The sequence below is a fragment of the Chiroxiphia lanceolata genome, chromosome 5 (assembly GCF_009829145.1).
Source record: "Chiroxiphia lanceolata isolate bChiLan1 chromosome 5, bChiLan1.pri, whole genome shotgun sequence".
Classification (NCBI taxonomy): Eukaryota; Metazoa; Chordata; class Aves; order Passeriformes; family Pipridae; genus Chiroxiphia; species Chiroxiphia lanceolata.
Window position 1 is genome coordinate 6,071,469 of NC_045641.1, and position 26,159 is coordinate 6,097,627.

Here is a 26,159-nt window from a genome sequence, read left to right on the forward strand (position 1 = left end):
GAGTCATAAATGCTCAGTAATTGTTCTTTGTTTTCTTCATATTGTGGTGATTCAGTTTGGTTTGATTTCAGTAAAGAGTTATAGTTGGAAATATCTAATGGTCAGCTATGAAGTTTAAGTCAAGTCAGTTCATTGTGCCTTATTATTTTCTTCCCAAGCCTCTCTAAAGTACTTCCCACCCAAAACCAAAGGTGATTTATCACTGTGCTCTACTGGGGAGAATGCGCAGTATGTTGGAGGCACAGTGCTGAAGTACAGCTTGTAATTTCCACTGGAGGTGGATGATCTTCACTGAGCAATGCATTTCAACAAAACAGAAGCATCAGTGTGGAGTTGGCTCAGAATATTAACTGCTTTTTACTCTCTCTCTGTCTTCATAATGTCACAGGAAAATATACCCTTAAACACCAAGATTCACAAAACCAGCCTAGATTCACAAAGACATGCCCAATCAATAAACCCTTGTTTGTTAAAATACCTTCTGTTAGACAGATAGGTTTGGAGGAAACTTATGGGACAGAAGACTAGAAAACTACAAAAATAACCAGCTGATAGGTTTGTCTTCCATCCCTGTAGTCCTTCTGTATGCTCTGTCTTTTCCTCCTTCTTTGCACTGCTGTGGAAGGTTCATAGTCCATTGTAATTTCAAGACAATCATAAATATCATGTTAGGTGTTAACATAAATAATATAAATTATTAAAATAAATGACCCTGATTTTCACTTCTCCCAAGCTCACCAAGCTCCCTTAACTTTCAAAGACCCATGCACTACTGCATAGTACGGATATATGAGTCTAAAGTTAATCTCCAGTTCTTGAAGACCTTGGCTTCTGAATTCGTAAAGAATTTGAGTGAATTCGTTTACCTCTTTATGTTTTATTTTTTTTTATTCTTGTATAAGTCAATCTACACAAAGGACTTCGTAAACTCTAAAGCTATTTTCAGAAAGACAGAACAAAATATCTCAATAGGGAAAGACTCCTTCCTCTCCTTCTCTCCTGCTTCCTCTCTGTCATGCTTACTCTCATTTGCACATGCATGCACACAGATACACAGAAGCCATCAGATACCGAGTGGATGATGTTCTCCCCTCCTCCTTTGCTCACTACTGCTTCTCTTTCCCTGTTCCTTGAGAAGATATGAACAATCTTTCACAGGAACAGTTCACCTGTGAGCAATGAAGAAGTAGAGGGACACTGATTTATTTGAGAAAGGCTGTGCTATTGGTATATGTCTTTCTATATTGTCATTCTTGTTTCCCCCGACTCTCTCTTGCTCTCTTGCTTTTCTGGTGTTCTTTCCCTGGAGTGCATCTGTCACTTTCATTTTATTCTATCCAAGCACTAGCAGAGCACTTAAACTTACTGGAATCTTCTCTTTGACATGTCAGACAGCACTTCCAAGGTACCAGAAAATGTTGCTTCTTTCCCTACAGCAGTGGCAATGTGTTTGTCAGAGGACCTTATGGAAAATAAACCACTCCAGGCCAGGAAAATCCACTTCTCCTTTGCCAAAAAATCACCCTGAGAAATAGAACCAGTGCATGCTGGTACTGTTAGCAAGGGGGAGACCACCAGTTTCTGCAAGGGTGAATGCTCAGATTGGCTGGAGATCACTGTAAAGGGCAGACAATTTAATGCCAATCACACAAACTAGTTAGATTAGAATACTGATGAGCCCTAGTGAAAGGCCAACTACATCTTCTTTTAGCAAAAATATTAAAATGCCCCCATTTCTCCCACCTCCCCCTCCAGATTCTCCACAAGAATAAATTAAAACTTGGAGGTGTGGTTATTATCACAGAATAATTAGACCCCATGGGATTAGAGACACTCAACGTTTGTTAATGCCCCTGGGTTGTGATTATCTAATAATGATGATGCCTCTGTCATTGCTTAATTATTCTTCCCCTTTAAAATGTTCCTTCAGCAGTCAGAGCCCGTAGTGTGCTCATTTCAGACAGAAATGCCGCTGCAAATTCCTGAGAGCAATGTCACATGGGCACTGTGATTGACTTACCCACTTCTCCCCCACGCCCATGTTTATAATCCTCATTTCATAAGCTCCAGCATTACTACATTTGAATAATTCCCCTTTTCCATAAGACATTTCATTTGCGTGTTTAAGAGAAGGTTTGGGTCCTCTATCTCTTCAAAAACACCAGGTAGTGTTAGTGCTACATAAAGAGAACAAACCTTAATCAATTGATCTTAAATATGTAAGATCAGACCTGGCCAGAATCCCACATAACTCCAGGTCAGTGGTCCAGATTCCCAGCTACATAAGAGCCTCCTACAGCTGAGTGCTGTTCATCTCTGTTTAAGAGAGTACAACAGCTAAAATAAGATGTTATAAATCAGGCCAAAGTTTGAAGCTTTGCACAGCCTTTTGTCCAACACAGCTGAACTTTGTCCAATATCTTTAGTCTTTCACTCAGGCCAGCAGGTGTTCATTGTGTTTAGATACAGTTTGCAAGACATAGTTACACACATCATTGTTTTTTGCAACTGAAGATTAGAAAGAAAACAGAGAACGCAGCCTTAATCTGATTATCCTTAAATCCAGTGTTGTCTCTTAGCTTTATCATCCCTTTTGGACTAAGCAAGGGACAAAGGCATATTATGTTTACCCAAGAGATTTTGTGTAGTAAACAAAGATTTTAAATTCAGCTTGCTAAAATTAGAGATTTCTACTTTGGGTTTAATATTTCTTTTTCTTTTTTCCTTATAATTCTCTTATAAAACTCTTATAATTTTTTTCTATGTCACTGACTGGGGAGCTGTTAGAAGTATTAAAATAATTTTTTTTGTGGTTTTTTTTTTTACTGCCTTTACTCGCTTTGTATAATTTCTTTATATCTTTTATTTACCACCTTCTACCGTGATTTTATTTTCTGTTGTGCATTGCTGAATCTGAGAGGAATCTAAAATCTCAAGGAATCATCCAAAGTCAGAACCCCCTTTTGTTAGATGTAGATCTGAGCCTGGAAATCTAGCCCATGCAATATAGTTGTGGCAGCCTAGAATCGGAGTTAAGTGGCATATTCAGTGTCAAACTCTGTTCCTGTAAACAGACCCAAGAAGAGAAGCCAGATCTGTTCAGTTTTCTGCCAGCACATCTTCATTCTTCAGCCTTCTTTCATTCTGCCTTAGTCTGACCTGACTTCTTCTACTTTTCTGCTACACTGTTCTAATTCCCATAGAATAATTGAGGTTGGAAGGTCCCTTGGGAGGTTTGTAGTTCAACCCCCTGCTCAAACCAGGGTCAGATGGGAGGTGAGATCAGGTTGTTTAGGGCTTGATCCAAATGAGTCTTGAAAACCTCCAAAGACACGGATGGGACAATCTGGGTAATTTGTTCCAGTGCTTGACAATCCTCACAGTGCAAATGATTTTACTTATATATGAACTGAACCTCACCTTTTTCAATTTACCTCTCATCTTCCCAGCATGTACTACTGCTCTGTGTAGTGGATGACCTCCTTTGTAAGTACTGGGAGGCTGCTTTAGGTTCACCTGAAGCCACGTCTCCTCCAGCCTGAACAAACCCAGCTTGTTACAGGATGAGTGTTGGAGCCCCTGACCAACTTGCTGGCCTTCCAGTGAACTCCCTCCACCTGATCAATGTTTTCCTTGCAATGAGGAATCCAGCCCAAATCTGGATATAATACTTAGATGTGATGTAACAAGTGCTGGGTAAAGACGAAACATCACCCAGATCTCCTGGCTCATCTCCTATTTCACAGTCCAATATACTGTTTGCTTTCTTTGCTGCCAGTCCATGCTGCTGGCTCATGGTCACCTCCCACCAATAACCCCCAAAGTCCTTTTCAGCAAAGCTTCTCCCCAGCCCATCCATCCCCTGCTGTGTTATCGAAAAGGATTATTCGTCCTCAGGTGCAGGAATTTACATCTGTCCTTGTTAAATGCATAAGGTTCCTGTTGGCAAATTCTGCCTGTCCGCATCCCTCTGATGGCAGCCATTTACTCAGCAGCAGTTTGAGTAAGATCCATTTTGTCTGGCCCTTGTAGTCAGAGAACTTGGGAAGAAATGCACCTAAATTCAGTACAAGAAAGGGTTCTGGACTCAGACAACCACCAATACGGGTTTGACAGTAGCACCTCCCAAAGAGAACGTTTTCTCTGCAACGTCTCATGCTTGAAGTGACAGACACGCTGAGCCTAAAATTTGTGGGCAATATCGATCCCCAGTACACTACTACATCACCTTAACTGGAGCAAAATAAGTGCTTTGAACACCGAGTCATTTAAACTATCCATTAAGTAAAACAACAAGAACAAAAGTTGTGGTTCACAGGTGAGTGGTGGCAAACAAGTGGCTGATACTGGAATAAACACTGAGCTTCCTGTTGTGCCCTGTTGTGACAGGCAATTGTGGAGCGCAACCAAGAGCTGCCTAAAGGAAAACCGTCAGCAGGGCTGACACAGTTACCCTTGTGTATCTCTTTGTGGAAAGTCCCAGCATAGTTAAGCCAGGCCTGGAGCTGCCCTGAAGCCCTGCAGCACCTCCTTCTGCTCCAGAAAGATGAGCTGCTCTTCACATGGGTGGGGTTGGCAAGGTCTACATCAACCTTCCATGCAGGCAAAGAGCTGAAATGCCCTTGCATTTCTTTGTCCACTCTCTCCTTTAGTCCTGCCCTAAAACCAAATGAGAAACTTCACTTGAAATGTTTGAAATGTGTCTTTGATATTCTTAATATCTTAGTCCAAGACCTGCAGTTTGACTGTGTGTCATTTCCAGACAGTACGCCAGTGTGGGGAGAGGAAGGAGGGAACAGGACAAGGTAAAGTGGAATGGAGAGAGTGCACAGCCCACTGTGTATCACCACCCATAAATAGTGCCAATTTAGCATATACAGTAGGCAGTTTCCAAGGGATTCTTTTTTTTTAGTGGTATATGACTTTGTTGAGAAGTCATTGGAATTCTTTTTCACCAAAAAAATTAAGGAAAGAATGAGGTTTACTACACACTGCCATCCATCTCTCTGCTAAGTCACAGCAGCACGTGTGATTTGAATAGGTCCTTTCCTTCAGAGCAGCAGTGAGAGGGTGGGTTATCTAGTACTTTGTTTCACCACCAAGTGCTCAGGCAGCCTCCCTGGATCCTAACCTCCACTGTGGGGAAGAGAGTTCCTGAAGATGATCAGAGGGATATAGCACCTCTCCTATGAGGAAAGGCTGAGAGAGTTGGGGTTGTTCAGCCTGGAGAAGAGAAGGCTCTGTGGAGACCTTATTGCAGCCTTTCAGTACTTAAAGGGGGCCTACAAGAAAGATCGGGACAACCTTTTTAGCAGGGCCTGTAGAGGTAGGACAAGGGGGGAAAATGGTTTTAAACTGAAAGAGAACAGATTTAGACTAGATATAAGGAAGAAATTTTTTACTAGGAGCATGGTGAGACTGTGGCACAGGTTGCCCAGAGAGGTGGTAAGTGCCTTGTCCCTGGAAACAGTCAAGGTCAGGTTGGACGGGGCCCAGAGCAACGTGATCCTGTTGACGATCACTCATTGCAGGGTGTTGGAAGAGGTGACCTAAACCATTTTATGATTCTATGATTCATTTTGTAAGTTGGCCTTGAGACATGAGAGGAGTGGGATTTGCCCGAGGCTGTACTACAAACAAACATAGGTCTGTGGTCTCAGTATACCAAGAAGCCCTATGGAGGGCACTACCTTGGTCTGAGGTGTAGAAACTAAACAGACGTGACAAAAACATGCCTTTGACCCCAAGATACAGCTTTCTGAGACAAACCAGCAGAAGAAGCAGAAAGTCTTGCAGCAAAAAAATATAACAAGTGCTTTATCCAGGGCAGCACAAGAAGCTTGAGGCAGAACTGGGAAAGGCATCAACAGCATCTGGTAGTTGAGCTCATCTTTGTGCTCTTTGGAGCAATTCAGCCCAACCTGAGATAGAAATCTAAAGATTCTGAATTGGAGGTCTTTAAATCTCAGAGGCAGTTGAAAAGAATAGTTTTGACTAGACTAGCTTAAACTAACAACAAGGCTGCCAAAGATGGGGAAATTAATTCTATCCACAGTGTGCATAGCAAAGCCAAAGAAATATTTACACATCATTGCCTTTCCTAGATGCTGTTATCCTGAATCTAGTTTTCCAGCTGAGGTAAATCCAGATGATGTAAATCATCATGACTGTTGACATTAGCTAGCCAAAAGAATGGCCAAAAGTTTCTATGCTAATACTGGTTGTTTTTCTAGATTGGCATAGTTTACAGGAATTACACTAAAATGTTATTTAAATTAAAAGGGAAATAGCTCACTGCTAGTTTAGATTTCTGTTTAAAAAAAAATCTCTGGCCTAAAAGGTGTTATAACCTTTTACAGGCAGGAGTAAATGCTTTGAGGAGAAAGTTGAAAATGCCAGATCCTTCCAGCCTTAAAAATCTCTGAGTGCAACATTACTGGTTAAATACTGGTTACACAAATATCTGTATTGTGTAAAGCAACCACTCCAAATGAAAATGTGTTCTCTGCATCAAGAAAAACTCTTTTAGAGAATATATTAGCCAAAGGCAAGTCTCTTCATTCATAACGAAGCTGGTAATAAAAATTTCATCAGTTAAATGGAGGAACCACAGTAAGATCAAATGGCTGGGATTAGGATTGATTTGGGGAGGGTGTTGGGGAAAGGCTGCAGCCCTGCCCTTCTCCATTTCAGAGCTTCTTAAAAATGTAATTTCTATTTTTCAAAGTTTTCTAGATGTTTATTAAGATGAAATTGAGTTTAGAATAAGGAGGAGGAAAGGTGTGAGACTGACACAGAAATGTGGGAATAGACGGGACAATGAAGAAGAAACAGTAGGATCTCTAATAGTAAAATAAACACTTTTAACCTTTCTACCTTTCACGGTTGGAGATGCAAAAGTGTTCTATAGGGTCTCTGTATGTGGTATGGATGGAGAAGGCAACATGCAGTGTACCTGTAAGAAAAAGCAGATTTTTCTACAGGCTGCTGGGCAACTCTCGACTTTTACAAGTCTAAACTGACCTCTTTAGCCAATACTGTGATATTATTTTCACATATTAATAGATTTTTAAGGGGGGGGGAGGAAGAATACAATGAATATCTTTTTTTGAAGTGTTGCAGCAACAACCAAAAGATTCAACCCTGTAACTCCTGCCAATAGGCTCTGATTGAGCAACACCCTCTTCGAGAAAATCATCAACTTATTGCAATGTCACATATTAGAAAGAAAAAAGTTGCTTTGAGTAGAAGAAATCTTATCTTTCATGTTCTGATGTTTATCCAGAGATTAAGGTTGTGAGGGGGGAATAATGATTGGTGCAGCTGGTAAAAAGGATCTCTGTTCTTCACAGAGTGTTGGATCTTCATCCAGCATTCAACCAGTTGGATCTCCAGTCTGCTCAGTCTCTCCCCTTAGCTTCAGTATCACCACCACAGGAGGCAAGGATAAAATTCCCACTATAAAGAGAAAAACAATACACCACAGAATGTTGTGGATGCAGGGTGTGCAAAGTCGGTCATTTGCATTTGTTTTCTGCATTAGATTTTCCTCACTGTTTTCCTCACTGTTGCACCAAATGCTTGTGCACCAGAGGGCAATTCCTGGTGGCACTACAGCTCCATGCTTCAAGTTCCTGGAGGCAGATGCCTACTCTTTATGAAGCAGCACTATGAAGTGATCCAATTCAGAGCAGCAATGTTTTGGCGTGGAGGATGGAGGGAGTTGTGAAGTGGTTTCATGTATTTGGTGGCAGGGGAACCTGGTAAAAACCAGTTTATAAAGTCTGTGGGTATCCAATCTACTTTTGTCCTCTGGACAGCTAAAAGACATAAATATAGAATAACAGTATTCCGGCACGAATTATTCTTCCTGTGCCATTACCCTGAGCATTTGTGGAGCCCAAGAGTTTTGCTGACACGGGAGATTTTTCTTCTTTTCCTTCAATTCAATATATGTTACAATTTTTTACTTGAAAGGAACTAGAAAATGGTAAAGGACAGGGGAAGCATAGTCCTTTTTAATAGATGGATTTCAACATATTCTGGGAGCATGTGAAGTAAAAACTTTTCAACTGGTCTAAGCCCTCACACGTCTTGTAAGAACCTTAACTTCAGTTTCATCTGCCTTTAATTTGTGGGGGACAAGGCATACTGTTGCTTCATCTGTTGGTTTTATACAGCATTTTGTTGGAAATTTGAGGTTTATATACTTCATTTAAATGATTTACTAATGAACATTAACAGAAACACAGAGCAGTGTTGGTCACAGGGAATTCACTTTGGTTTTGTCCTCTCTTCTCTGTTGGTGACATTGTCTGACAAAAGTGGGATTTTTTTACTTGGTTTTTATTACTTTTTTTAATCAAGACATTATTGGATTCTTATTGCTTTATGGGACCAGACTGAATAATCAAAGCTACTTCTATCTGCAACATATAAAATTATTCAAGCTGAGATTGCAGCTGCTGGGAGATGAGGGATGCATAACAGAGTCTGGAAATCTCTCTTCACCTGCACCAAGAATGTTCTTTGTACTTTGAGACCTCATGAGTTTGAAGACTTTTCTTTGCTGGGTCTTAGTGTTGTAAAGGTGGGTTATTTGTAGGTTAGAGCTTCAAGGTTTACCTACAAAGTGGAAAAGTTGCCTCCTACTTTCCCCGCTGGATCCTGTCAGCTCTAGAGACTTCACTTTCTTGAGGGTTCACTGAGTAATCTGATGTGTTTGACAGCCCAAAAGAGCATCAAGATAAAAGTGCTCTTAACCATTTCATAGCCAGGTAATGAATAGGAGCAAAAAGTGTGGTAGACATGATGTGCCTCCAATACATCATCAGCAAAACTCTGACTTTAAATGTTCACTTTTCATAAGATAATGCAACTTTATAACAGAAATGAAAGGATGTCTTTATGATTGATGCAGTAAAGTAGGGCTCAGGAGACAAGCTAAAAACCTAATTGCTCTGCAGCTTTTATGAGTGTGATTCATCTGGTGTAACTTTACCTACCCGTAAGTTAAGTGTTTAATCTGCACTGGTTATTCAGGGCTCTTCTGTGAGAGAGACAGGTATTTCTAGTTCACCTGACCTATCCTAAATGATGACTCTTTCCAAGGTGCTTTATTACTTTCCTATGACAAGAGAGTTAAGTCTCTTTCTGTTCCTAAACATGTAGTTTAAATGGATTCATCTCACCCACCTTCATCATTCCCTTGACATTGTAGCAGCAAGGACATTTTCTCCACCCTTTCCCCTCTGGCAGAGCTTTTGGGGACACATAAGATACCGCTGGGGTGCATGTATGTGACTAGCTATGTACAAAGGCCAGGCTAAAAGCCTGCAATAAAATGGAGGGTAGTTACATTTTGTATTTGCCTGGTCATTCTTCTTTTTCTAAACTTCAGGTCTTTGAATTATATTCATACAGTGTCCTAGAGCGTAGTGTCTCACTGAGAATAATTAAACTTCCTCCTAGGACACTTGAGGCCCAGAAGAGTAAGCTGTTTTATGAAAAAATTACTATGAGTAATTCTTGTTTTTTCAATGATGGACTTTGAAGTGTGGCAAAATCCCAATAGCCTAGTTAGCCTAGTCAGGGATGCTAGGTTGATTGACAAACTTTTGAAAAAGTGCCTGATCCCATTCTTACTGTTTCAGTATCATGTTTGCAAATAATAGTACAATTTGGTGATCTAGTATTTGCAGTTCTAGTCTTATCAACACTTTCCATGAACAATCGTACAATTAATATCTTGAATAATGTTTGTCTGTTGGTCTCATTTTCTTTTTTTCTTCTTCTTGCGAGTAGCCCTGTTGTTGTTCTCCACATTATTGTAAGCTGTTCTGTGATCAACTGAAATAAACAAAATATGGCCTTAATTTTGTTTTGTTTTTTCCTTTCAGTGGCTGCATCAACTGCTAATTCCACAGCTGGTGCGGCCATGAATTCTTTGACTTCTCTGGGTACTCTCCAAGGACTGGCTGGAGCCACTGTTGGATTGAATAATATTAATGCACTAGCAGGTACCGTAAACAGTGAGTATTTATTTGCTGTGGTGGACAGCCTTCCCCAATAATCATGCCACAAAAACTATCAACTGTAAAGTGATGATTTTTAATCTATATACCAAATAAGGGGGTCAAGTTGATCCGGTTCCATTCATGGTATATATGCAGTTCTGGAGTCTTTTAGTTTCACACTGTTTGTGTTGCAAAGTGAAGTTCTGTGAGCGCCTGAACAAAGACTCCTTTTCTCTCAGTGTATGTGGAAGGTAAAAGAAATGTCACCAGAGATTTGGGTTATCAAGGTTGTAGGAGAGGCCCCATTTTCATTGAGGGAGTCTGACAACAGGTATATCACCCCAATGTGCAAAGCCTCACTCAGAAATGTAGTGCTAAGAAAGATGTTTGCCACCAAGGCAGTCCTTTAAAATGTCTGTAGGAATTATCAAGTTGACTTGAGAACAACATAAAAATGAAGGCAAGTCTTTGGTTTTTAATTGGCAAGTATAAGAGAATGATACAGTCAGTCACCTGTAATGCCAGAGCATGCACATCTTTCCTATGACATCTTACACAAACCCTGGCATCTCCAGTTAAATAGATGCCGGTAGTTGTTATGGCATTCTTCCTTGTTCTTAGCCTTGGTCAAGATTTTCCTGAAGAAGGATTTATTTTTTTTAATTGTTTCTGCTATGATGACTTCACCTCTGCCTGCAATGGAAGAGATTTGTCTAGCTACATTTTTCCCCTCCCTCTTTTTTCTTTAGCTGCCGTTGCTCCTTGCATTTCCTTTTGCAATGCAAGGAATCTATTTGGTCACTGCCAGCCCATGACCCGTCATAATGTACCCTCAGGAATGGATGTCCTCCTCAGTATCTCTTGCTCACTCTGATGCTCTGCATGATGTCCTTTCTGTTACTGTTACTTGGCTGCTCACCCAGTCTTTTTGTTCTGTGATCTCTGGTTGGCATTGTTGGGAGCTGGGAAGGAAGGGGGCTTATGGATGTCCAATGTTGAGTGGTTGCATGGGGTCTCGTGTAAAACAGGACTTGCTTCTGGCAAGGACGTGCATATTTCACACAACCAACCTCTGTAAACACGACTCAAGAACAACTAAAGAAAAGTAAGTATTAGGTCCCGAAATGGCAGATGTTAGTTTCCTTTCTTATTATTACATTAATATCGAAGCAAGCCACTGGAAATGGCAAGCATGAAAAGCTAATTTACCTCCTCTGCCCTTGTGAGCACTTGTAGTAAGAGAGCTACCCTGTTGTAAGAAATCATTAAATGACCTTTCCTGATAAACTGTCATTGTGCTTCACTTGGTTTATAAGAAGTCACAATATCAAGAGCAAAATATGGCATCCCACTCCTTCCCTCTCACAAGTAGTAAGAATCTGGGCATACTGGAGCACTCCAACATAATGTATCAAGACTGAACAAGAGTGAATCACCTGTGAGCACTTTGTGTAGGAACCCTTCTATTGCACTCCTTTTAACACTCCTTGCTAGGCTGCGAGCAGAGAGTTTACATTTTCTCAACAAGTATTCTGAGGTGATGTGTGTGCAAACTTATCTACATGTGTCATGTGAAACATTAATGATGTATTTGCAACCTCGTACCACATTTGAGCTTGTTTTAAGCCACCATTACTTCCATGGACTTGTACCAACAGTGACTTCAGTCCCAAATCTTCTTTATGGATGCTTTTATGGACAGGGGTGTAGCACTTGCAAATGTACATGGGTATGTCTGTCTATGTACGGACATATAAGAGAGAGAGCTAAGGAGGGGAAACTGCTTCCCCATGGCACAACTCAGTGTTATGGCACTGTTTCTCCCAAAAACGTGACACTGGTGCTTGTGATGCTGATGACAGTGAGGCCTTGTTCAAACTACAGCAACCTCCCCTGTCTATTTTAATGACGATCCAGGACTTTTCCCAGTGAGTGTGTCTGATCCAGTCATTCCCACTCAAACCTGTCTGGGAGTTTGCCTTCGGGAAACCTCATGTTCAGTAAGTCTGATGTTTCACCCTGACATGGCTTATGCCATGGTCATAAGCACTCCAGTAAAAACATTCATTGGCCATGGATGTTCCTGAAGTAATTGTGCAGAGAATTTGGAATTGAGTGACATGCTTCTAATCGAGGAATTAGAAAATCCAACGCACAAGTCAATGGGAGCGTAATCCAAAAATTAATCAGAAGGCATCACTGGGCTCAGGCATCGAGGTGTCCTGCTCTGTATGTGAGCATCCTATGGAGAATGTCTTCCATGCTGAGCTCACTAGGAAACTCTTACCTGTTTCTGGATCCTGTCTGGGTCCATGATAAGAAGCTGGACTATGGAGACTGATAGTGAGAGTGAAGTGTTGTAGAAAGCTGTCTGGAAGTTTTAAAAATTAAAGAAAGTGGAGTATGATAAGTTTAACTGTCTCCAAGGGTTTTGCAGCGGTGGTACCTACACGTGGGGATTCACCCAGTCTTCCCTTGGTTGTTCTTGAAGAACTTAAAACCTTAAATGGCAAAACATTAGACTATCTGCTTTGGGCATGTAAATTTAAGAATTTTAAGTAACAAAAAAAATTATGAATAATGAGGAAAAATTAATAAAGAGGGAGGAAGTTATTCTTTGCAATTAAGAAAGAAGACCATAGTTTCTGTATACTGAACAGCTATGGCACAGTGTTTGTGTGAGACCCCAGGGCAATCACTTAGCCTTTCTGCCCCCATATTTACATCTGTAAAATGGAGATAAAGCTATTCGTGACAGATTTGAAGGTGCTTGGAAAACACTTTGAAAGACCTTTGGACTTGCCAAGCATTGTTGCTTCTGTATTATGTAGAGAAACTCAGAAAAGTAGAAGGCCATAGATGAGAGGCTGCAAAAGGTTATTTCACAGCAGGGAGGAAGGGACCAGAGTTCAATGTCAGATGGAGGTGCACTGGTAGAGATAATAAAGAGATGGCAGAGATGTGTAACTGCAGCTGGGCCTTGTAGATGTCCTAAAAATGTAAAAAGGCAGAACAGAAAAAACGTGGAGAGCTTTCTGCAGCTCTGTTTTGCTCAGAAGGGAGGTGTATTAGACACGTGCACTGTGGCAGCAGTGGCTGTGCCCTTCCCAGAAGCAGTGCCCCGAGCTGGGCTGTCTGGCTGTTTGCTAGTCTGGAATCACTTGGTGGGAAGGGGCTATTGATTCTTGGGGAGAGAAGGGGGAGCATGCTGCCCACTGCAGCACAAAGCATGTTTATCTAATAGGCTGATGACTCACGAAAGATAACATGTTATCCTAATGTTATGTCTGTTATCAAGTTATTTCAACACTAATAGAAGAGAGATACAAGCTGCTTTATCAGGAACCTCTACTTTAACCATCCCTGTGTGTAGCCCCATGCAAGCAGCGACACAAACCTATGTCCAAAAACATCAGAGCATATTAAGGTCAGCCTCAGGATCAAATTAGTAGTAGCAGTAGTATTAAATACATAATATCTAATATATTGCATATTATACATAATTTATTATAAAAGTTATTGTTGTTATTTTTCTTGTTATTATAATATTTTAAATACCGCTCTATCACTCCCCCTCCTAAAGGGACAGGGGAGAGAAAATACAACAAAAGGCTCATGGGTTGAGATAAGGGCAGGGAGAGATCACTCGCCAACTACCACCATGGGTAGAACAGACCTGACTTGGGGAAATTAGTTTAAATTATTACCAATCAAATCAGAGTAGGGTAATGAGAAATGAAACCAAATTCTCCCCACCCCTAACTTCCTCCCAGGCTTAACTTTATTCCTGAATTCTCCACTTCCTCTCCGCCAGTGTCACAGGAGGATGGGGAATAGGGTCTGTGGTCAGTTCATCACATGCTGTCTCTGCTGCTCCTTCCTCCTCAGGGGTTGGACCCCCCTCACATTCTTCCTCTGCTCTAGCATCAAGTCCCCATACAGGAGAGAGTTCACCACCAGTCCTCCAGTGTGGGTCCCTTCCCACTTCTTCACAAACTACTCCAGCAAGTATCCCATCCACAGGTGTTCCTTCAGGAACAAGCTGTTCCAGTGAGGATCCCCCGTGGGATCGCAAGTCCTGACAGCAAACACGCTCCAGTGTGGAGCGGGAGGGGTCCTCTCTCCACAGATTCACAGGTCCTGCCAGGAGCATTGGCTTCCCACAGCATCACAGCCTCCTTCAGGTATCCACCTGCTCCAGTGTGGTGTCCTCCATCAGCTGCAGGTGATGGACCTCCAGGAGCTGCACCACAGGCTGCATCTCAGCTCTGGTGCCTGGAGCACCTCCTTCCCTTCCCTCTTCACTGACCTGAGTGTCTACAGGGCTGTTTCTCTCACATATTCTCACTCTTCTCTTCTCTGGCTGCAGTTCCCATTTCACGGGGGTTTTTTCCCCTTTTAACTATGTTACCCCAGAGGTGCTACCACCTTCACTGATGGGCTCTTGGTCAGTGGTGGGTCCTTCCTGGAGCTGGCCTGGCATTGGCTCTGTGGGATACAGGAAAAGCTTCTGCAGCTTCTCAGAGAAACCATCCCTGCAACCTCTCCACTGCCACACAAGCCCAGTACAGTTTTGTAACTGGAACCATTATACAAGAAATACGCAGGTCTCTTGAGCTCTGACAGAGATTTTTGTTCAAAGCTGTGGCAGCCAGTACCTCCCATTAGGGTATAGTGGTGCTCTGAAGTGGGGTGGAGAGGAAAGAGAAATCTTCAAAGTGTGAGACATTTTATTAAGGAAAGGCTAAGAATATCACATCTCTGTCAAGTGTTTAGTCACACAAATTATAGTAATATCAAAAGGTATAATTTATGCAGTACAATTCTCTTAATTGGCACAGACTCTGGTGGAGCCAGAAAGGTGCCACTTGAGCAATTGTCCTGATTATTGGAGACTCATAGGAATATGCTTTTCAAATCTACATAAGAGATGGAAGGATACTGGGGTCAGCATCTTTATCCTCCTCTGTCAAGGCAGGATAATTCCCTGCAGTATTCTTACTATCTCTAAATTGCTCATATGATAGGGTTTATGCCATTTTCCTTCAAGATTTTTTCCCAATCTAATATATTTCATTGTTAATTTACTAAAAGTGTCTTCTGCCTAATTTCCTCACTTTCCCCCAATTTACATACCAACCCTTATTACTGCTCTGAAATTAAGCCCTTTCTTTGTCGTCCATGTTCCTGGTTTTGGAGTCTTAATATGGCACCACCATATTAAGTCACCTCTTCACCCATCATTCTGCCAACCAAAACACTGCACAGTCAACGTCTAAGAAACGATCTCTGGTGATTTTGGGTGCCCCATTTTTCTAGTGACTGATCTGCTCTACCTCGAGGGGCCTGACTAAGCTCTTTAAGTTGTTTGTGAGCTGCTCACTTAGAAGCTGGGGAGCATGGGACAGCTACTTGTGCAGAAAACATGGCCTGACTCTCAGTCCTGGTGGGCACTTACTGCTCAGGTTGACACAAGCTGGGCATGTGGAAGATGAGCAGGGCTCTGAACTCTGCCACGCTTTTGACGCCAAGAGACTGCAGCTCTAACAGAAAATCCACTTTTTCTAGAATTTCTGAAATAATTATTAAGACTTTTAACTTCAGCATAACTCATTTAGGAGCCATGCTGAGAAACAGAAGCAATGGAGAGAGGCTGTAGCCCAGGAGTTTGTATCAGAGTAGTACAACTCCTTCTGCAGACCACACAGTTTGAAGGGATGAAGGGTGCCATTTTCCACACAGCTAGCAATCCCACCTGAAATTTCCTCTTTAGCAGCCATCCCAGTTAAATTACTCTGTTATTTATCAGGATGTAGAATCACTTTAAGTAAAAAAAAAAAAAGAAAAATGAAGTGATTCTGCTTCCCATGAGAAGAAAGACATTGCTAGAAACAAATGCCTTTGTTTCTTCATGAAAGATACCTAGTCTGGATGAAGCATTTTTAGTCACTCTGGATGTGCTGGCATTCATGTCTTGAGTAACTGGAGGAGGGGGGTGGAAGTAAGCACAGAGCATCACAGTCCATCTTCCTATCACAAGCCTAAGGGACAAAGCCCATAATTGAACAGAGGGTTATCGTAGAATCATTTAGGTTGGCAAAGACCTTTAAGAAGTTGTTTCAAAATGCGGTTAAATCAGGGGTTTCTGCTTCCTCTGGATAAGCAAAACACTTCTGATATGGTATAGTCATGGCCTGTTACTGAAGACCCTGGTCAGAAGGAGTGGGTTTCTTCGCAGACCACTTTTCCCAGTGCCCAACTTACGAGGATACAGGTCAAATAGGTCCCACTCTCCCAGCTTCAGACACCCACAGCAGAAGCACAGGTGTGGAGGAGGGTGAGCAGAGAGGCTCTCAGAAGCTGTAGTACTTGCCAGTAGCAGGCTGCATGCGAGTCCATTTGACTGTGCAACCCTTGTGCTGAAGTGACCCTGACGCCAAAGTCGTGTTTCTTTGTTTTCAGTCCCATTTTGGTGGAGTGCCGAGCTGCATGCACCGCTGTCGTTGTCAAGTGTCGTAAATAAATAACCAACGACTTTCGGAAAGCACTAATGAACAAGTGCAATTTCTTTTCTCTATTGTTGGGTTTTTTGTAAAGTTGCTCAAATGCTCTCAGGTATGGCGGCCCTGAACGGAGGACTCGGCGCGACAGGCTTGACGAACGGTACGGCCGGCACGATGGACGCGCTCACCCAGGCCTACTCAGGAATCCAGCAGTACGCCGCCGCCGCGCTGCCCACCCTCTACAGCCAGAGCTTGTTGCAGCAGCAAAGCGCCGCGGGCAGCCAGAAGGAAGGTAAGTGCCCACACCACTGAGTCACCCACAGCCAAGCCACAGCGGTGTCTTCGCCTTGGGGACGTAATGAAAGACCTCGAGTAGTCTAATTTATGGCTTTTTGTTTTCTTCCAGTTTTCTCCTGTTTAGTGTTGTCGCCTTCTTTAACCTTCGCTTTTTAACCATCCTTCAACTTACACCTTGCCGACCATCCTTTATTATTTCATAGAATATTCTGAGTAATAATAATAATAATAATAATAATAATAATAATAATAAACAACTGCACTTTCACAGAATGTTCTGAGTTGGAAGGGACCCGCAAGGATCATCGAGCCCAACTCTTAAGTGAAGGGCCCATACAGGGATCAAACCCACAACTTTGGTGTTATCACTCAAACCCACAACCTTGGCGTTAGTAGCACTATGCTCTGGCCAACTGAACTAACCTCAGGCTTCAAATTAGTACGGCCTGTAAAGCTTCTTTAAATAAGAATAGAAGTTTTAAGGTCTGATCTGGCTGGATTTTTGCAGACACTCTTCAAGCCCAGCAGAGCTCTCCTGAGATGCAGTGACTGAGCTGCACAAATCCCGTTGCTGGATAAGAGCTTCAGCTTGAAATTTCCCTTCTATAAGGACATCGTCTCATTTCACAGAATATTCTGAGTTGGAAGGGACCCACAAGGATCATTGAGTCCAACTCTAAAGGGCCCATACGGGGATCAAACCCACAGCCCTGGTGTTAGTAGCACTGTACTCTGACCAACTGAGCTCATATAAAAGCATTTACCAACTACCATATAAAAAGGCGCTGCTAACAAAAAACATCCCTTTATGGATGTAATTTTCTCTTCTGGTTTCCAAATTCCATCATAATGGAGTTAATCTGATTAAGTTTAAGGTTTTGAGCTAATGACAAGATCCGTTTTCACTTTGAGTGGTTCTTTGCTTAATTGTGGGTCTTGTGGGGAAGCAACTAAGTGAATGATTGCCCCCTCTCCCAGCGCCAACAGCAAATAAACCTCAGGAAGTTGTTGCTGAGAATAAATGAATATTAATTACAAGGGGTTTAGGAAAATGAGTTTACCCTTTTCCCCTCTTCCCTTCCCTTGCACACTTCCCAGGCATTCTGGGGGCTTGTTTCTCTTTTCCTGGCTTTCTCTCATCCTAATTTCCAGTTAGTTCTAGAAAGACAGGAAGATGCTGCATGCTTTCTAAGACTTTATCTGTGTTGTCACTACTGTTCCTTGCCAGGGGTAAGCTTTGAAAATAAACCTAGTATAATATCCTCAAGAGAAATCTTTTTTATCCTCTTTTGAAATAGTATCTTGTACTGTTATGGGATGCGTTTCCTAGGAAGACAAATTTGGCATTCCCCCAGATAGGGACACTGGGCTTAAAATGTGTATTTTGTCTGATGTCTCTCCTTCATTTACTGCTAACAGCTTGAATTATTTAAAATGAAAGGGGTTTTTAAATTGGTTTTTCTTTTTTGTTTATGTTTTCTACATTTGTCTTTCACCTTGGGCACTTTGGTCAGTGACAATAGACTATTTGACACCAGAAAAAAATTCTTTATTTGATGTCACTGCAACATACACAGTGGAGGGCAATTTGATTTTTTTTCTATTTTAATCTTTTTCTCTTTAGAAACATTCAAATCAGATTTAGGCTTATTTTTTATTGTTATGAACTGGCAGCAAGTGTTTTAAACTGTAGCATTTTTTGTTACATGTCTTGTATCTGTCAGTAATCAGTTAAGTTAAAGTGAGTAAATTCCAGCTGAATACTGGCTACAATGTTTTGCCTCTTACCATGATTTCTAATGGAATGATGAAGAGTCTGGAGTGGCTGAGGATAGACAAGTACTAGAGAAAAATGCTATATAAGCATTAAATGCTGAAGCATAGTGAACTGCCTCATGCATCTGCTCTTAAATATTGTTTAATAAAGTTTTTTCTTACTATTTTAAGAAATATTGTTTACTGGAAATTATAGTTTACTTGAGGTAAGAAGAAATAAGTTCCAGGAGACAAGTTTTTTTTCATCTTTTCTTTTCCATTAAGCAAAGAAATACTTAATCAGGTTGTTCTACAAATGTTTTTCCAGAAATGTTTGTTCCCTTTGTGTTCCACTTATGCTTCTGGAGCCTGCCTGGGGAGCCGTGTGTGGCTCCATCATATATCATGTTCTTCCTGGCATCCAATGCTCATTTCCAGTATGTTACTCTAAAGGGGAACTTGAGCTAGGGAAAAAAACCAACCTATTAGTGCTAGGATGAATGTTTTAACCAACAACTTTAATAATGCATATCTCAAATTTTGTCCGTAAGACAAATATCCAAAGCACCTTTGAGTTTGCACCTCTCTTTGCAGACTGAACAGTCTAAAGCTGCTTTAATTTCAAGCCAACTACGTAATTTTGAACTTCTTTAAAATACTTAATTTACAAAGTTGCTTTCAGGAGACAGAGCATTCTGTGGGGAATTTGTATTAAAAAAAAAAAAGCTCATTTTGAAATGAGTCAGTACAAATTTAATTCTGAGTGTCTTTCTCTCTCTGACTTCACTGACTTCCAAGTCACAAGGTGTGCTTTACCTTATTACTTTTATTCCCATCTCCACCATTTTCCTGCTCTTTGAGTTTAAGTCTGTGGTACTGAAATCTGAGCTCAGCTCATTCCCTTTCCATAAGTTCCTGCAACTGGAATTAAACCGACAAACCCATGCAGGCATTTGAGACAGCAGAGGACTCCTTGTGCAATTCTTGGGGTATTTTGAGAGAGCAATGTTTTCCTAACCCTAATTATACTGCAAGACACTCATATAAATTGAAGAAAGGGAATGAGTTTTATTACTTCTGTAGTAGAATTACAAAATAAGTGCTTTTCATAGTAAACACTTTTCAAGATGGGATGCTCTAAAGAGCCGCATTTCAGCTGTACTCCTTTGATGTACTCCACTTGCTTTTGTTCCTTTGAATTTGGAAAATGAAATGCTTTCTGACCATCATCTTCAGTAAGTATTATGGAAAAATAGATTAAATGTAGCACTTGTGATGGCTGTTTTCATACTTCTTTTTTTTTTTTTTATTTATTTTATTTTCCTAAAGGTCCAGAAGGGGCAAACCTCTTTATTTACCACCTCCCCCAGGAGTTTGGAGACCAGGACATTCTGCAGATGTTCATGCCTTTTGGAAATGTTATCTCTGCTAAAGTCTTCATTGACAAACAGACCAATCTGAGCAAGTGCTTTGGTATGTCAAATTTAATAAATCAAATAGTAAAAACCACATGCACTATACTGAAAAGGGGCCGGGAAAGAAAATTAGCAGCAATGTGAGAAATGTCATACTGGAAACTCGTTCCAATAATAATGGACTGTTAATCCTCAAATGAGTAGGAAGATGCACAGACAAACTACTTCTAACTAAAAATTGGATATGAAAAAACAATAATAATCTTCCAGTCTGACATCTCACATGAATGTGTCAAGTACACGAAAGTAATTACACCCCGTGTGAGGGAATGTCATTTAGTATACTATTAAACTACCTTATTATGGATACCTAATTATTCTCTATTGTATAGCTGAGCCACTTAAAAACATTTATGTTTAACCCATTACTTCTACATTGCAGGAATTTCTTTCTTCTGAATTAAGTACAAGGTTTTGCAATTAGTGACTGAATGGTGTGTGCATGTAGTTCAGAACATTTTGCAGACAATTGATGTCTAGATGTGCAGCTCCAGCTGTTGTGGATCGATTCCAGTGTATTATGGAAGGTGGCATCTCCCCTTACCTTAGGGCAGGGATGAAGGGAGCCTCACAAGGTCAGTGTCAAGTTTCCCAGGGAATACTTTGAGCTGTCAGAAAATTAGATTACAGCAGAGGAGAAGATGATATGTTTGCATAAAAGTAGTTTTAGGGTTGACTAAGAGGGCTGATGTCTTTTGAATAGCAGAGATGGACCAGTTCAGTTTGGTGCTTTGATGGAGTGGAGTAGGGAATGTGAGTGGCAATCTGTTAGAACATTGGTTCAATAATTGTAGTCTTATGCAAGACATAGGGAGGATCTAGGAGTAGGAAAGACTCTCTTAAAGATAAGTTTTATAAGGTTTGACATGAAGTATTGGAGCTTCCTTAAAAGTGACAGTTCTTTCCTGGAGTGAAAGAATTCAGCTGTATATATGACAAAAGAGTAACCAGTTCAGAAAACCCCCTACTTTCCAAAATTCCTTTGTACTGCCAGCATTGCTCTTTGCCCAACACCTTCCCTTGGTTCTGAAGTGTCCCCACGTGAAGTGTCCCCATTAACCATAATACATGTTTATTAGCTTGCATAACATTACTATTTTTTTTAAATCTAAGTTTTGCCAAAATGTGTCTGTCTAAGGCTTTGTCTTCCCCAGGGCTTTTCAAGTGCCCCACAGCTATTGTGCTTTAACCTGTTTTGAAAGGATTTGAGTATAACTAAACAGACAGCACCCAAACATGAGGATTCATCAAGTTACTCAAAAATACCTACTGCACCACAATACCTTGTCACTGTCTGAGTGTTTTGCACCTGAAGACAAGCCTTTAGTACACTTGGAAAGTTGATTTGGTTCATAGAAAGGGTGTGACATTCTTTGTGCATTTTCCCATAGTCTTTCCATTTGTTTTTGAAGCATTCACCTCTGTAGGCTTTACAAAAAAATTATTGATATCTAGATGAATAAAGTCCAGCCTTTGTCTGCAGTGGGTTAAAACAGTCCCTCAGGCTGTTGCAAATTTGAAAAGTGGAATTGAAATGGACTCCCTATTGATCTGGAGCCAGTTCTGTTAGTAGGTTGGGGTTACAAAATCATTTTTGAGGTCTCCAGGAATCTTGATGAAATGTCAAATCAAGCTACGTTAATCGAAATGCAGCAATTGTGGTGACTGCTGAAAGAATGTAAATTACTTTGGGCAGGTGGCTCAATTCATCAGCTCACTTCCCATACTTGCTTTTCATAGTTTTCCTTTTATTCTTTGATTATCTACTTACATATTTGTCTGGATTTATGGGACACAATTTACCTAACTTAGAGTGATACACCAAGGTTATCTTCTTTGAGGAAAAATGATGTCAACAGCCAATGGATGTAGCAATCCTCTGTCTTTTTGGTTTTAGGCAGCTTTCACTGATATTTCCATTTCTCATTGTTCCTTCACAGATATTCTGCCACCAGGGAGAGAGTTCTGCTTTAAAAACTAAAAGTAGTGAAGTGGCAGAGGAAGTTGAGGTTTTCCGATTCAGTAGGTGACAACTTGGTGATGCTTCCAATCACAGGCAAAGCCAGAATTAATCCTGCTATTTTAACATACTGGTATACTCTGTATGTACCTCCTCAGCTTTATTAGCAAGAATTATGTCTTTGTTGTTTCAGTCTCACAATTGTGTTTTAAATAGCTTTATTTTCTTCTCTGTCCTCCCACCCAAAAACTAGGGCTGAAGAACCCATTTCTCTCCTGTGTCATTAATGGTCATTGCTCTTGGTACAGTTTGAGTTTAGGGTTTTTTGTTGCTTTGGTTTGGTCTTTTTTTCCCTTGTAATAATAATAGTAGTGGTTTGCAGATGCATAGTGCTTTCTACTCTGGAGTTTCCAATCTCTTGCCCGAAGGAGGAGGAAATGAAATTGCAGATGAGAACAGGCTAAGCATCCAAAAGGTGTAAAGATTGTCCAAGTCTGTCCACTGGCAGAACTGGGAAGGGAAGGTGCATTCTGAGAGAGTCACAGGGTAGTGACATACAGTGATGAACTTCCATGTAACACTGCCTCTCAGAATGAAAAATTCCTTTTCTTTGCAGAAAATGGACTTTACTTTCTTGTCCACCTCAAAATGAATGCTCAAAGGATTTAATGGTGATAAGGATGACAGGACAGTCTGTTTACATCTGGGAGTGCTCTTCCATGAGTTCTCGTGGGCTTTAGTTGATTCAGCAGACAAAGGGTTTGATTCTTCAAGCTTATCTCTCACCTTTCATAAATCTTAGAATAAGTAAAATGTAATATGTAAAAGTAACGCAGGAGATGGGAGACCCAGTGACATCAGTGCATAAATGCAGTCTGCCTCATAGCAAAATTGCTACTTGAATGATTAAAAATATTAATCCTGATTATAGAGATACCCAGAGTATCTCTATACTCAATATCAGAATTGTCATGACAGGGACTTCGCGAAATGATAAGAAACATCATCCCAACCTCATGTAACCTGTGGTTTAAAATTCAGACAAAAAATGATGAATGGGTGCAATCAGAAAAATACAAATAGAGGGAAAGAATGCCAGATTCCTCTGTAAGCTTTATAAATGAAGGTTCTCAATAAGGAAGAAGATGAGAGTGTAACAGGTTAATGCAGGTACAGCATTCTGTGTAAAGAGACAAATTATGAATCAGAATAACAATTGAATTATATGGGCTGATGCCACTGATGCAGCACAGATGTGTGTTTGAATTGGGTGTCTGGGTCAAGGAAGCTATTAAAGAGACATAGAATCAGGTGACTTGTCTCACCTCCCTAGAAGGTAAGCATAGCCTGAGCTAATTGTTCTTCTATCATCAGTGGAGATATCTAAACTGGTGACATGAATGGTGGGTGGAAAAGCCACCTCTGGGTGTGCTTCCTTCTCTTCATTCACCATCAAAGTGTCTGATGTAAATCACTGGTTTAATTTCAAGGTGGTTAAAACTAGATAACAAGAAAAGGAACTAAGGTGGTGAGAAGTTCATAGCAGTAGACCGTTCTGAATGCATTTAAAAGAATAAAGTGAAGGTCAGGAAAGCTGTAGAGGGAAATGCTGAATTCTCAAGGTAGGTGAGAGTAGCTGCATCTCAGTTGTGGAGCACCTGCCTGGAAGGTGCTACTGCTGCCTTCCAACTCGTGGTAGTTCACTTTTCTATCCCTGAGGCAATCCTAGAGATCAAGGCTGAGATCTGTGAGCTGTGGAAGGAGACACAGGATTGCAGAGCTAAGACAGTGATTGGAGTCATGATAACAGATAGGATCTCCTAGAAGAAAATAGGGAAAAGGAAGGAAGAAAAAGAGTGATGAAGCTCCTAGGATATGGCAGTTACATAAAGCAGTGATGATCTAGTGGAGAAAGTAAGTGACAAGTTACTAAAACCAAGGAAGGTATGGAGGAATATTTATTATCCCTTAAGGAGATAACAAATAATCAACACAGAACAACATGGATAGAGCATATTGGCTTTGGCCAGGAGAAGGTCTGCAGAGATTTAAGTGGGAGGTGTTTTTGAGTAGAAGGAACAGAATTGAGCCTGAGTTGTTCAGAGAAGCATCTTAAGCTAAATAGTTTGGTGAAGTTGATTTCAGGTGAGGCCATAGGGATGGTCTATGAAGGAGAGCAGCTGGACAAGGACCAGATGACTTGATAACAGGGTTTTTTCTTTGTAATGGAGAAAGTGTAACATTCTGACTCTGCAACTGGAAGAGAGCAGCAGTGCAAGGTCAGCAAAAGCCAAAAAAGAATAGGTTGAAGTAATGAGAAAAAGAGGTTATGGATCCAAAAAGTACGCAGACACTAAGCACAGATGAATAAAGCTCGTTTGTGGAAGAGAGGCACTGAAAAGCCTGTGTGTTAGGACTGAAAACAAAGTGGGTGGCATCCATGCTGTAGGAGAATGAAGGGATATGTGTTAAGGCAAATTCAAGTGGAAAGAAGAGGGAGCATTTCAAAGCAGATGCATAACAGCAGGCTGAGTGTAGCAATAATTAGTCCGAGCTGAGGCAGAGCAGCAGTTAAGCAAGCTGAGCAATTACAAGTGGGAGGCCCAGATATGAAAATGAATGTTGAGCTTCCAGAATCAGGGAGATTTGAGTATATTATGAACAGAGCATTTCTAGTCTCCCAGGGAAAAGAAAGCTGAACCAGGCCAGCCATTCTGAATTACCTTAGCAAGCATTATCCCCCTAGTTAGTGCTCGCAACCAAGGAGCAGATCTGGAGTTCTCATCAAGCCCTGCCATTGTCTGTATGATGCTGCTTAATTTTGGTTTTTGCACACTCCTTTGGGGACCAAGAGGCTGAATTAACAAACATTAATGTACCCTAAGATCTTGAACTGGAAGGAGCTGTAAAAATACAAAATATTAACATTGCAACCATCCTAGGCTGAGTCCAAGGAGATGAGTGCTCCATATCACACGGGAACTCACATCCAGGTGTACCAATGGGTTTAGGGAGTTTGGGGTTTGATTCTGTAACCAGGCTTTCTGTTTTAGCTTCCTATCTGCAGGTTGGCCTAAATAGTGTTTCCTAATAGTCTAGGAGGTATGTAGATGTTACACTGAAAAGTGTCACAGTAATAAATATCTTCAGTCTCTCTAAGGTAGGTAGATAAATAACAGACTTGAAAGCTGCATTGCACCAGTACAGGCCAACTGCATCCCAGCTAGTAAAGAAATATTAATGAAGGTAAAGGGGAAGGCAAAGGAAATGGGAGAGGAAATGGGATATGAAATGTGCTGAAAGAACTAATTGAAAGCAAGGTAAATGTATCAAATAAATAGTGATAATAAAAACCCTAACAAAATGCCATCTGACATTTGTTCTAACCTGTAGTTGACTTTCTCTCCCACCTCTGTTCTGTGTCTCCTAGGTTTTGTTAGCTATGACAATCCAGTCTCTGCACAAGCTGCTATCCAGGCTATGAACGGCTTTCAGATTGGCATGAAACGCTTGAAGGTTCAGCTGAAACGCTCCAAAAATGACAGCAAACCTTACTGATCTTAACCCCAGATGCTTACTGCTCTTATTTTAGCTTTCTTAGGGTAAGTCCCATGAGCAAACCTGTCCTCTGCAGGGGGGTTAAGAAAGAACATAGAGCCAACCTTCACCAAGAGACAGTTATTTTTACAGTTACCACTTCCATTTCCCCACTTGTCCTTATTACACTTGGCTCCCATTTCCTTGCCAAGTAATTACTGAGTTGTGTTACTGTATTTTGTTTTGCAGCATAATTTATCTCCTTTTTGAAACAAAAATAAACGTCTTGAAATTCAAAACAGCACACACACACACAGACACAAAAAAATGTGCAATTTAACTCTGTGAACCCTGGTGCCATTAGCACACAATAAAAGTTGTTTTCTATGGATGGATCGTATTTTACCAGGGTGGCACCAGCAGTTTATAGGTTAAACAAAATGGCCTCATGCCAGTTGAAGCACTTACTTTGCAACAAAAATTGAAACAAGTCTTTCCACTACATCAACTTGTTTTTTGAGAAGATTTGATTTTTTTTTTCGGTTCAAATCAACGTATTGTTATATATTAGTCTGATTTTACACTGGTCGTCTTTATATTTCATTTTTTTTAAGTT

The 26,159-nt window shown here is 40.9% G+C and overlaps 1 protein-coding gene across 1 annotated transcript in view; it reads left to right on the forward strand.

The window, feature by feature from the left end:
* Nucleotides 1-26,159, forward strand: part of CELF2 (CUGBP Elav-like family member 2) — a 374,279-nt gene that overhangs the window by 340,246 nt on the left and 7,874 nt on the right. Inside the window, 4 exon segments of the mRNA XM_032689527.1 lie at nt 9,900-10,019; nt 16,614-16,811; nt 19,901-20,044; nt 25,437-26,159. The exon segment at nt 25,437-26,159 is cut by the window's right edge and continues 7,874 nt beyond it. Coding sequence (XP_032545418.1) covers nt 9,900-10,019; nt 16,614-16,811; nt 19,901-20,044; nt 25,437-25,564 — 590 coding nt within the window. The 3' untranslated portion in view covers nt 25,565-26,159.